General features: G+C 41.8%; 1 protein-coding gene across 1 annotated transcript in view; it reads right to left on the bottom strand.

The window, feature by feature from the left end:
• Positions 1 to 13617, bottom strand: part of DNAH3 (dynein axonemal heavy chain 3) — a 102054-nt gene that overhangs the window by 10591 nt on the left and 77846 nt on the right. The window contains exons 47-55 of the mRNA XM_074965321.1: positions 12588 to 12731; positions 11303 to 11969; positions 11050 to 11215; positions 9306 to 9522; positions 7634 to 7816; positions 5414 to 5612; positions 2462 to 4603; positions 1407 to 1632; positions 852 to 1096 (exon numbers count right to left, since the gene is read on the bottom strand). Coding sequence (XP_074821422.1) covers positions 852 to 1096; positions 1407 to 1632; positions 2462 to 4603; positions 5414 to 5612; positions 7634 to 7816; positions 9306 to 9522; positions 11050 to 11215; positions 11303 to 11969; positions 12588 to 12731 — 4189 coding nt within the window. The remainder of the gene's footprint in view (positions 1 to 851; positions 1097 to 1406; positions 1633 to 2461; positions 4604 to 5413; positions 5613 to 7633; positions 7817 to 9305; positions 9523 to 11049; positions 11216 to 11302; positions 11970 to 12587; positions 12732 to 13617) is intronic.

Below are 13617 nucleotides of genomic sequence, written 5' to 3'. Positions count from 1 at the left end.
TCATCAGCTGCATGATAAGGTAGGTGAGTAGATTGTATGTATAGAATGATTAATTTTTATGACAAGTTAGCAATGCTGTGTTAAGCATACAACGTGCATGCCAAGTTCAGACTTGGTGTAAATGGGCAGAACTCCATGTAAGTCAATGGAGTATATGACATCTGAGTTTGTCCCTAAGTATTTTTAAAACAACTTTTAATTCCACACAATATTTGTTGGTCATGTAGGACTTATTCACAAAAAAATGAAAAACAAATCAAACTCTTATATATGTTATGTGCTTGGGAATTTTCATTGTATGGCCAATTAGCTGCAGCTAAATAAATTCAAATGCTACACTAAATGAACATGTGCACTAGCTTTGCTCGATAAAAAAAATTTGAGTAAAATTCAATTTCTATTAATAAAAAAGGTAAATAATTTAAAATGAAAACTTGAATAGGAGTTGTTTTTGACAAACAGATAAACAACTGTTTTATGCAGAAATGTAATAAAATAATAATTAATAACAACACAGCAATTTATGACAACATAAATACATTCTAGGTTTACTTTGCAAGCTCCCAGTGACTTCAATAGCAGTTTTGTCTGAATAAGAACCTCAGAAGTCGAACCTGTGTGTATTTATAAAGCACAAAACCTCAAAATAGCTTTTCAATGTTGCTTCACTATATTCTGTGCAATGCTGACACACCCAAAAATTCACAGCCATCATCAGATAACATGACCACCCTCTTCTCGCAATGCTGGAGGTAATGCTTCTGGCTGGTGTTTTGGAGGCAAGACTGCAGTAGCATATTGCAAAACTGCTAATGCTTTTTAGGAGATCTGCAAAATGATCCAAATCTTACCCAATGGGCCAAAATTTTTCCTTTCTTGAACCAGGGCATGGAAAAAGCAAAGTCCAAAAAGCAATTTTTGCCACATTTCTTGTTTTTGGCAACTGGTAAAGAATGCAGGATCAGACACTGGGTCATTGAGGTATGATCGTAGGAGATTTGCTCTAACCCCTTTAGGAGGTTCATTGGTCATTTTGATGCCATTCTGGAGAATACTGACAGGAAACTTTTCTGATGGATAACTGGTTAACCATAATCTGAACAGGGTAAAGACAGAAACATATTTGATTAAATATCCTCAGTCTTGAACTGCATCAGTTTTAAACTTTATTAATATAAGAGTCAGTTGCAATCTAAATATATTTTTAGAAACAGATGTGGATTAGATAAATTGAATATCTACATGGAAAAGATGGTGTCTCGATTACATATTGCTATTTTCTCAATGATCCTTAAATATTCCAATGTGATAATTATTCGTGTAATCTTTTTATTCCTTTTTACTAGCAGTCCTAATTTATATTGGAAGTAATCCCACAGAAAATGGAAGAATATTAAAGCTTCTACCTGAATTTTTCATGGGTATTCTCAGGCACTATCATTTCTTCACAGATTTTCTCCAAAGCAGGCATCCAGCTGGTTGCAAGATGGCAGTTTTGTAACACTACCCAAGTTCCATCAATGATAGCCTGACATATCATTTTTGCTGCTATTGGACCCTGGCCCTGGCCAAGTGAAATAGTCTGAATGCTTGTACCTCCCATGCCAAGATCATCAGCAAACTTTAACAAACCTGTTATAGAAAATATAACGCACACAAAATCTTTTAGCAAATAGATCCATGTTGCGTATGTCATTTTTATAATGCGAAACACCATTAAAGGTACAGATGTTAATCTGCATTCTAATCAGGGCCGGCTCCAGCCTTTTTGCCGCCCCAAGCAGCAAAAAAAAACCCCCAACTTGCCGCCGAACATGGAGGTGGAGCGATGGTGCGGCCGCCGAATTGCCACCGGCGACCGAAGAGTCACGTCCTCGCCGCCAAATTGCCGCCGAGCGTGAAACGCGCTGTAACGGAGCGGATGCTGAATTCCCGCCGCCGAGGGCAGATTGCCGCCCCAGAGCCTGATATCCTGCCACCCCTTTACATTTGCAGCCCCAGGCACCTGCTTGGTTCGCTGGTGCCTGGACCTGGCCTTGATTCTAATCAATTAAAAAAAAAAGAAAGCTAAAAGTAGTTTCAGGTGGTATATGAGACTGAGTCTCCAGGCAGTTGCTGTTTTTTAGATGTAAATTACTCCCAATTTAAAGAGTGGTGTAAAAGGGCCTTAGCATAAATGAGAATCTGGCCTGGAATTTATATCTTGTTAAACCCCTGAAGATCCAACAGAAATTTATTCATTTCATCACCATTATAATGATAATTCCCCCCCCCCCAGTTTCTCCCCCTATTTTGGTGTGTTTTTACAAGATAAAGGATGTGTGGAAGGATAAGAATGTTTGAAATATGAAGCTACTACTACTACAATTAATTTATTGTACTCTAAAGGGACTGTTTAAATGAAGGAGCCCACATTTTATCATGCAAAGATTTCAATTTAAAATCTTTTTTTTAACCTCACCTGCCATAGGATCAGCACCTGGTGATAATACAAAAATCAAAGGTGCACAGCAATTGGAATCATTGTAACTTCCTGCAAGGTCAAAAGTGGGTGGTTCTATATAGTTTCTTCCCATATTTTCTGTGATGAAATCCTGCATTGCTGGAATGATTTTATCAGGTCTTAAACACCTTAGAATGATCATACGATCTAGCCCTACTAAAGTCTTCCATACATCAGGAAATACCTCTTCCTGGGGCTTTGCAGAGTCATAAATCATTTTCCACTTTGAAACATTCTCCCTTACATGATCCATCAGTCCATGAAGGTTTTTTAGACTAGATGCACGTACTATCTCAGCCCATGATTTGTCAGTCAACCACTCTGGGGCTGGGTTGAGGTAAGGATTATCAAGAGCAACACCCCCTGTCAATAGGAACCGCCAAACCTCATCATCTATTTTATCTTCTCCTTTCATTATTCCTATAGTCAGGAGGAGGGAGAATAGTAGTTTATCCTTCTCAAACAGTGAACGGCAGACATTATTGTAGATGCTTACTGTGAAATGTTCAATTATATTCTCAATTCTCTCCTTTAGATCATCACTCTTTTTGCTATTCGCAATGGATTGAATGTACAAGTTAATGAACCAAATTAATGAATACTGGTACATAGGTTCAATGTTTGCCAGATCAGAAATGCAGAAGAAGAGAGTTGCTGAATGAACAGCTACTGGTTTGTAACCCATTCGAGTAGCATCTATCTGCATTTCAGTTACAGAGGCAATTTCCTGCTTTTCTGAGATTTCTTCAGATAGCTCTTTGGATGAAGACAAAACCTTAATTGCTGTTTCATCTTCTAAGATGTTTCCTTCTGATTTGGAAAGAACCTCAAGGATTTTATCTTCTATCTCCTTCAGCTGTTTCTTGTTGGCTGCACTTTCTATGATCAGTTTATTTTTCTTTTCTTCCAGCTCAGGCTTTTCCTTTGCAGCTACAATTCCAAGAAGTTGGTCCTGAAGACCTAGTGGTGTAATCATGAAGTTGAGTAGACAAACTTTCACAGCCACTTCAGGAAAATAATGAGGATTCCTTAAGCGAGTTGTCATATAAAACTTGAAGTCTCTTGAGTATTCAATTATATTTTCACCTAACCTCATGTATTCCACACCCTGTTGCTTGAATGTTAGCTTTAGCAATATAGGCTCTATGAAAGCATCTAGTTCTTCACCAATATTTTCAAGCAAGACTGGTGTTCCAAACTGGATAGCATTTTCCAGTGTCCTCACATAGTTCGTATCAGAGAGTTTCATAACTGAAAGCTTGTTAGCTTTCTCCATATTTTTTATCCACTTGTTGGCTTGCCTTTGAGGATCAATCATTAAAGCCCATCTTCTTGAGTTAGAAACAATTACACCATTATCAATCGAAAATGAATCAATTGGCAATCCAGCAATCTGCCAGGCACGGATTTTGACAGGATCCCCTAAAGTATTACTGAGACTAAAATCATTGGAGCATGGTATGTGCTTCTCCCTGCATAGAACCTGCCATTGCTTTTGGCATTCAAGGCGATAGTCTACAGTAAAGGCTCCCAAATAAGCCACTGTTCCTGAAGATAACAAAACATCACCAGTAAGATCTGTGTATCGGATTCCCAACAATCGTGCAGCTTCTGTCCACCTATCTTTCTCACCTCCAAGTCCACTGATCAGCTTTTCAGCCCTTACCAACTTTTGTGAACAGATTTCAATGTTGTTTTCTAATTCTTTCTTCCGGTTATTCATGGTTTCAAACTCATCATTCAAAGCTTGGAGACGGTCCATTACATCCTTAAGTTCTGCACGCTTTGTATTTAGCTTTTTCATTTGAATTTCAAGTAAACCTTCCGCCTCCTTAAGACGCTCACGTTTTGGAGCAACCACTTTAGCTACACGGTCATACACCTCCATGGCTCTAACCCATTTGCATAAGCCTTCACAGGCTGATGACACATTTTTTATGACAGCTGGCTGAAAATCTGGATGCTGAGTAAACCTCTCTCTGATCCTCTTCATTACAGCAGGAGGAATATTATCCTTGTCGTATGTCTTTAAACTTTCAAGGAATTTCAGATCTCCTAGAAGCTTTCTAGAGATTCCCCAATAGTCTTCTATCATTTTACCTGTATTGCACATAAATCAAATCAGGCTTAAATCATAGGTATTCAAAATTAAAATACTTTAAACAAAGATACGAAAAAGCTAATACTAATTATCTTTAGGTTTGTGCCATACAGCTGCAGTTAAGAAATTTTAGAAAAATGATTACATATAAAAATTCAAACAAGGACACAGCATCATTAATCTGTGTCGAACTGAAATTTAGTATGCATGTACATTAACGGTACAATAATTTTAATTTTAATCTGCCAAAAGCAAAGGGAGAGAGAAACAAATGGTTATAAACATTTTTTGTGGTTGACTTTTATTAAATAAATCCTATTCTGAGGATTTCCTTCCTAATTTACATAATAAAAGCAACATTTATAACTATTAATTCCTAATTATTAAGGGATAAATTGTGGGTGCACTAGGTAGGCGAGAAGGTGGTAAAAGGCATCTCTTCCCCTCTTCCATCCAGTATATTTATGTGTGACCCAATACTAATCCTATTAATCCCCATGTGCAAAAGGCTGACTAGCATGGCTAGTGATGCTCCACAGGTCCACGGGGAGTGGTTATCTAGGAGTATGGCACAGTCTGGATTCTGACCTCCCCTACATGCTTGGTAGTGTTTGGCAGGTGGTGCTGGAGGGGAGCATGCAGGTGTAAGGTACAATAGTGCAGCATGCTGCACCAGAGCTCTCTGAGGCATCCCTCCTGCATCTGCAAATCTTAGCTCGGTGTGAATGTAAAGCAGAATAGGTGACTGTGTCTTAGCTCGGACACAGATGACACAAACCGTCCCTAAGCTTTCACAATCGTATTATTACCGCTGCCACTTGGATCAGGCTTTCTCTCTGGTTTCATTCCTTTCATTACACAGATACTCTCCATAACGAGCTTGACAGGGCCTGGTGGATTCTGCATGGCTTTGACAAGCGAGATGTCTGAGGGGTTCAGGGTATCGAGAGCAGAGAGTGCAGCCTCTAGAGCTGGCATGGCCTCTGCAAGGTCCCCTTCACACTCTTCCTGCAAATACATTGAAAGAATTCTTTAATCCTTTGAGTTGCACAGTCTGCTGTAAACTGACTGACATGAGCTGAGAGATGCGAATGTGGCATTAGTGAACCATTTGCAGTTATAATTAACTAGGAAAAATGTACATAGCAGTACATTTGAAGCAGAGATAACTATTTTAATAATCTATGCTGACAGTTTAGTGTATTACTCTCTACACAGTCATTTTAACTGCATCACACCACCATGTTCCTTTTTACAGTTGAAGGCCCAAGGGATATCTCCATTTCACCATTTAAACATCTTCAAAATACTTCTGCTGACTTGTTGCAGGTGCTGAGAAATGGGGGCGGGGCGGGGGGTAAGAGTAACAGATCCCTGGGACTTCAGAAGAGTGCTGAGCAGCTCATTTCTTTTACCATGTGCATGTTACTATTGCAGCAGAATGCAGCATATAGCAATAACTTCAGAGATAATCCCAGGTACCAGCAGTTGTATATGTTTTGCGTTTCTGCAACAGTTGAGACAGTGCTGGAGATTCTCACAATCTCTCATGGAGGTCTTTGTGCCACTGACATCTGGCCATGGAGATATTCCCTTTGAGGATGTTTGGTCGTGGCCCATGACTGAGCCTCCTGGGTTACTATCACAATATAAATAATAAAATAATATTTTCATTCCCCATTAGTATGTATACAGGGTTCTGGATTAATGAATTGCAGCTCCTGGCCTATATACAAGAACGTCACACACAAACCGCTGCAGGACAAACAGTTTCCAACAGCATGGTGGGATACTATGTTGGGACACCTCATCGACTAGTATACAAGACTTAATCTTATCCTTGTAAAGCACACATCTCACTTTTCTCCTACATTCATTAGAGTGAATAGAACATTAGGCTTGCTGGGCAACACTGTAACAAGACCACATTTTTTGTGGGCCTGTCTGCTACACCAAGGGTATGTCTATACCGCAATTAAAAAGCCACATCTGGCCCAAGCTGACTCGGGATTGTTGCGCTCGGGCTAAGGGGCTGTTTAATTGCAGTGTAGATGTTCGTGCTCAGGCTGGAGCCTGGGCTCTACGATCCTGTGAGGTCAGAAAGTCCCAGAGTTCAGGTTGCAGCCCAATCCCAAATATCTACACCACAATTAAACTGCCTCATACCGCAAGCCATGTGAGCCTGAGTCAGTGGGCATGGGCCAGCTGCAGGTGTCTAATTGCAGTGTAGACCTAGTGAAGAGACTAAGGGTGAAATTCTAGGGTCTGCAGAAGGCCACAATGCTTTGGAGCTACTGCAGTCCCAGTGCATGGGAAATGGAGGTCTGAGAAGCTACTCCTACACGCTGTAGAACTCAGGAACACTAGCACAGAGTGGGGAGTGGGGCTATGGGTTGGCTGACAGAGTAACATGGCATAGTAATGTGTCCACAAACTACAAACGTCATAAGACCATAAACCCCACATAAAGTGGTGGGCCTGGCATACCATAACCCGCTGCTCCAGCTTAGAGGCTATGGCTCCTGTCTGCAGATAGCAGCCACAGAGTAACTGCACTATAAGCTCTGGGGAGGAGATTTCTTCCTCCTCCACAAACCTCTATATAAAACCTGTTTACTGGGGCTTATTCCACATAAATAACAATCCCAGAAAGATACCCCCTCTTTGCCCATGTAATTAGGTCCATCTCTTTCTTTACTCAGCTGCATAAGGGGACTAACTTTCTCTTTCAGGAAGATCTGAGATGCACCTTGCATTACGTGTGCAAGATGCACATTGAAGTCAGGACTGGAAAAAGGAATTCTGGGAGCACCGTAGAATTATTATCTGGCCAGCCCTAAATACAGCCAGAATAACATTTGTTAACATTATTAACATCTCAATCATTATCTCGTGTTTTTGTTTTTTTAATTGCATTGTTAGGAACTTGGGCCTCACCTGTAAAGTACTGTGCATCTATCTCCTCAACCCCCATTTACTTGACTGGAGACAGATTCAGTATCTCACAGGGACAGGCCCTTGTAAATTACCTTAATAGCTTGGGAAACAGCCGCAGCATCATTCGCCTCCTTTTCATCTGCAGATACTAGCTCCTTCTTTGCATCTACTTCGATCGTTTCTTTTTCTATCTGGATCATCATTTTCTCTGTTTCTGCAGAGGTTTGAATTAGTTCAGGCTGAAGGGCAGTCAGCTCCTTCTGCATTTCTGCAACCTAGTGATGATATCCAGTGAGAGAAATCCTGGTAATTTGCATGTGTATTTCCTGTCTCAGTGTGATAGATAGAAAATGGTAAAGATGTTACGACACATAGTGCAATTTAAAAAAGGACTCTCAGCATACAAATCACATTTTAAAAAGTAGCCTTCTTGCCTATTTTACTGAGATCTCCTCCTGTTAAAACTGAAGCAGATTTTTAAAATCTAATGTGTTTTTCATATTTGTAATGTCTTTACTTTTTGCAATTCACTCAGCCTGGACACTGAAAATAAACTGATCAGTTTTGCTTTCCTTATAGTCAGCTAGTGGACCCCAATGCTCCCCTCCATTTACATGCATGGATGAGAATGAAATCCAGCATAAACCAGGCAAGGGATACAGAAGTTGGAATAGCAGCAGATTCTTGGGGTGCTCTCCTCCACTAGGGAAGTGCACAGAAGTAGGAAGCCCCTTTGTTTTGCCAGGGTCTGTTCCAGGAGCAGCAGGGAGAAGAGCTGGGAAGCTGTCGATTTGGGGGCTTGGTGGACTTCCTAGTGCAAATCTCCTCAAAAGGTAATGCTCATTCATGCAACAGTAACTCCCTTTCTGCATCTTCTTCCCCTTTTGAAAGGAGGACTAGGCACAGGCATGCATAGCCTATGTCACGAAAGCTCTTGAAGAAACTATGCTGCCAGAGATTCTTCAACTGGGGCTCTGAGAAAACTATAATGTTTAGGGTTACCATATTTGAACATTCAAAAAAGAGGACACTCCGGGGGGGGGAAGGTATTTGCTCGCGCCCCTCCTGCCCCGGCCCAACTCCATCCCTTCCCCAAAGTCCCCACCCCAACTCCGCCCCCTCCCTGCCCCGTTGGACCCCTTCCCCAAATCCCTGCCCTGGCCCCGCCTCCTCCCCTGAGTGCACCGTGTTCCCCCCTCTCCTCTCCCTCCCAGCCGCGTGAAACAGCTGTTTTGCAGCGCAAGCATTAGGAGCTAGGGGGAAAAAGCGGTTACTCTCTCGAGTGATCAACATTCACTTTCTTTCTCGAATGATCAACATTCACTCTCTTTCTTTAATGATCAACTCTTCTTTGGGGAAAAATAATAATGGCAAAATCCCGGATGTTTTTAGATGTTTAAAAATTCCTCCTGGACAGCGATTTAAGAACCAAAAAGCCGGACATGTCTGGGAAAATACGGACGTATGGTAACCCTAATAATGTTACTTGAACTTAACCAAACATGTTAGAAAAACTTTGCTAAGTAGCATTGACTCCATTCAATCTTACATTAGGAGATCTACTCTGAAGTTACATGCCACAGTTTCTTAAAATAGCTAAGCAAGAATCTCAGATTTGCTGGTGGCTTTTAAGAAGAAAATTGTAAACACAACAGTGAACAGAGAATTAAGCTTGCAACTCTTATTAGCGTTAGCAGAAGCTATGTGCTAAATTAACCATATGCTATGTTAAAAAGTTTCTTCAAGTTTTCAGTCTAAACTTACTTGTGAAGATGCAAATTCAAGTTTTTGCAGACCCACAAGATAACGATTTCTCATCATGTCAACTTCTTGCCTCTTGCTATTTAGTAGAGCCTTAAAGGTGAGAATCAGTTCCAGATAAGATGTTGGTGTTACATAGTTGTGTCTTCGCAGTGTGCTGTAATAGCTGACAGAGAGATCTCTCACACTTTCTTGGAAATATTTGCACATTGACACAACCCTATGGAAAATCTTACATGTTAATATGAATGAAAATGTCTCTTTATATTAATCCTGGCAATTTTGTGTCCTACCGTTTGTTTATTTCTATTAGCATCTAAAACAATGGAGTCAAAGTCTGCTCTTGGTTACTCCAATGTAAATCCAAAATAACTACACAGAAGTCAATGAAATTATATTGGTGTTACTGAGAGCAAAATTTAGCACATTATTTAAAATATACGGAGCTAAATTCTCTTCTCAGAGAGGATTTTCAGAGGTACTGAATATACGTAGTTCACACTAAAGTCAAAGGGAGCTTCAGGTGTTGAGCACCAATAAAAATTGGGCCATAAACCCACACAGACCCAAACTGACTATTGTCCTAGGGTGGCTCCCAACTGGGGTACCCACCAGCATCAGGCAGTGGCATCATTGATGTGCCTGCCTCAGTTTCCCCTTCAGTAGTTCCCAGAAATAGTCTAAACAGTCTTTCTGAATATAAATAGCACTTGCAGGGTTAATTTGTTACAAAATAAAGCCCTGTGTGTATAAACCATAACAAAACGAGTCCCCAACAGTCTATCAGTGTCCCACCTCATCTCAGTGTCTCCCATCATGCTTACCGCTCAGGTATTGCTCTGGCATCTCTAAGCACATCTCACCCCAGCCCTCAGCCCTCTCTGGCCCCAGCTCTCTGGCTCAACAAAGTCTGCTGGCTTCCAGGAAATTCCTCCCTCTGCAGATTTTCTAATTTTCCCAGGGGTGCTCAACCCCTGCTTGCCCCGGGCCCCACACCCACTCCACCCTTTCCCCCAAGCCCCACCACTGTCTCTTCCCACCCTCGTCCCACCCCCGCCCTGCCTCTTCCCACCCTGTTCTTCCCCCTCCTGCAAGCACAGCCCGCCCTCGCTTCGCCCCTCCCCCCAGCTCCTCCTGCATGCCACTGAACAGCTGATCTGCAGTGGGCAGGAGGCACTGGGAGGGAGCGGGGCCCGCTGGCGGGCAGTAGGTGCTGGGAGGGGAGTGGGAGGAGCTGATCGGCGGGGCTACGGGTGGGTGCTGAGCACCCACTATTTTTTTCCCATGGGTGCTCCAGCCCTGGAGCACTCATGGAGTTGGCACCTATGCTCTCTGGTGCTCCTTCTGTCTCTCCTCTGTTCCCAGGCAGCTCTCACCCGTGCCGTCCTGTCTTCCTTCAGAGACCCCTCAGGCAGCTCTCACCTGCCCTTTTCCTGACTGAATCCATCTGCACTCTAAGGCAGTTCTGACTCACTAGGTCTATCTCTCCTTGGCTCTTGAGCCCAGGTGTCCCCTTTTAAGCCCCATCTAGGGGTGAACTGGCCAGTCTTATAGGGCCAATGTCACCCTGTGAAAACATCAGTGGAGTTGCACTCTTGTAACTAAGGGTATGTTGACACTTTGAGCTGAAGCTGATAACCACATCTTCAGCTGAAGCATCACACAGCTGTGATGTTATCCTAATACGATGCTTCAGCTGGAGATGTGGTTATCAGCTTCAGAACTCTCTTGACAAATAAACACATACGCTTTTCGAATTTCATCTTCGAGTTCTACATCCTCCAAAAACTTGTTTGCAACCATTTCCAAAGCATCAGTGGGCCAGGTCTGGAACCAGTCAATGGTGCAGCAGTTTATCAATGAAGGGAACATTCGTAGTCGATTCCGGAATGCATCTCCAATTGGACTCATTGCTGGAAAGAATTCATATTGTTCTTAAGTCCACCAACAGTTAAGAGGCAGAAAGATTTACAATAAGACATTGTGTGTTATATACAGACCTAAGACAATGTGTAAATTTTTCTTCACTCTTTCAATAAAGAAGTTGTACATAGCAAGTGGAGTAGCCTCAATTTTCCTGCCTTCCGTCCTTGCTGCAGCCTGCATTTTCTCAACAATGTCAGCCTTCTCATCCGCTGCGAAGATATTAGGCACATCACCTGTATTTAAAAGCATGTTAACATCCTCCACAAATGATTCGTCCTTTATTTGATTGTCACAGAACAAAAAAGACACATTTTTGTTACTGACGCCAGTCTGCATCATGATTCGTTTCACATCCTCCTTCCATTCGTTGTTGCCATAGGATTTTGTGATTTCAATCTGAGAAAGCTCAAAAGCATTCATGAAGGTGGCCAGCTTGGTAGCACTTTGCCGCCCACTCCCACCAATTCCCACCAAAAGCAAATGACCATTGTCCTGTTTCAGTACTCTGCATATCCTTGAGATATGCTCAATGGCAAACTTAAACATGACCAAGGACATTGGTGCCTTGCTGATAGTGTTGTACTCGTCAAGGTAATATTCCATCACGGTTGTCAGTTGCTTTAAGTCTATGATTTCATCATAGGTTTTTACATCACTGTCTGGTTTAAAGTAGTCTCCAAAGAAGAGGCTGCGGATATTATTATCGGTGATCTTGCCAGTAGGCGACAGATGACTCAGTACCTATGCAAAAGACAAGATTCAACTGATAATTCAGATTCTGTTTTTTCTCTAAAGAAATACTCATCCATATCCACATAGTAGTAGGTCCTACTGCTGTGGAAATGCTATCTTCCAGCTGTTCCAATGTATTATTTTAGACCAAAAAAACAAAACAATGTATGCTGAAATGGTGTTTTTCAGATATGCATACCTCAAAATATGGGCATTCTGATTTCACTGTCTAGTATATGGCCAAGTTTCCAAAAAGCCTAATAATACACCCACAGCATGTATGAAACCTTCCAAATACGCACAAATCAAATAAAAGCATGGCTAACTACCTCAGCCCCAATCCTGCCAGTTACTCATTCCAAGTGATCTCCTGCCCCTGGAGAGAGCCCCATTGAAGTCAGGAGTCCACCTGCAAAGAGTAATTTGCAGGATGAGATCCCTAACTTGCATTTGCAAATGCACAATATACAAATAGATGCACCCGCAAATATTGTGGGTGCACCAATGGAGACGGTTCAAATTTTTTTCTAATATTGCTACAGTATATCTGAAATGTTGAATTAGTTTTGTAAATTTGTCAGTCCCATCTACCTGTCCAAACCATTCTCAGTGTATAAGCCAGTGTACCTTATCAACGCTCTGCTTGAAGTTATTTGATGTTGTTTCTTTTACCATATTAAAGAACATCTCCCTGTCGTCACTGTCAATTAAGCGGTCATAGAAAACTCGATAAACTTCATGGATCCAAAGTCTGATCAGCTTATCCCCATCCTGTAAAAGCACATATAAATGAACAGATCAATATTTAAAGGGCAGGACTTGTTTCATAACAAAGGAGTCAGATCTCCATTTGAGGCCTGATCCACCTCTCACTGAAGTCAATGGGAATCTTTGAGCTGTGAGAGTGCAAGCAAATGGGTCAGCTGGCTTCCTCAATACATAATGACTGTGTCATATCTTTCTTGCCAATACAGTCTTGACCTCTGCTCACAAAGCACTTAACTATTGTTACATCAAGGGTGTTTATCTTTGGGGCACTTTATGATGATTTTTCATATTCTAGAATAATATCAGTGGCAATGAACAAAGGACATGTGACTTATGACATGGGTGCTTAGGAGCAATCCTTCCATACAGCGATAAACAATGGGGGTGAAATCCAGGTCCCACTGAAGGCAGCTTCATCCTGAGTACACTCTCATCTCAAGGAATAAGGATTAACATGCATAACTCCCACCCCTGTAATAACATTAACAAAGGTCCACCCCTGAAACACCCGTCCTGCCCCAACAGGCCTGCCCCTTGCATGACCACTATATCAAAGCTGGCACAGAGATCCTCAGAGGACAGCCTGCAGCTGCCTTCCTCATTTTCTGCACCAGAAGAATTCTCCCCTGGATAAATCAAGGGTTTTTATGGCCACTTTATGCCACTCCAGCCCTTTTACCCAGTGTAAAAGGATGACAATGTTCCCCAACTTGCTTAATAGCTTTGTTTGGCTTTTTTATATTACATAGAAACTTCCATCATCAGCTAATAGCAAGATACATTTTTGGGGGCCAAGCCATTCAACCCCTTTGTGGCATCGGTTCCCTCATCTGTAAAATGGGAATAATAATCCTTTTCTCCCTTCTTCCTTTGTCTTGTCTATTTAGGT

The sequence above is a fragment of the Natator depressus genome, chromosome 10 (genome assembly GCF_965152275.1).
Source record: "Natator depressus isolate rNatDep1 chromosome 10, rNatDep2.hap1, whole genome shotgun sequence".
NCBI lineage: Eukaryota > Metazoa > Chordata > Testudines > Cheloniidae > Natator > Natator depressus.
Note: the sequence above shows the minus strand (reverse complement) of the source record. Positions and strands in the feature narration are given on the sequence as shown.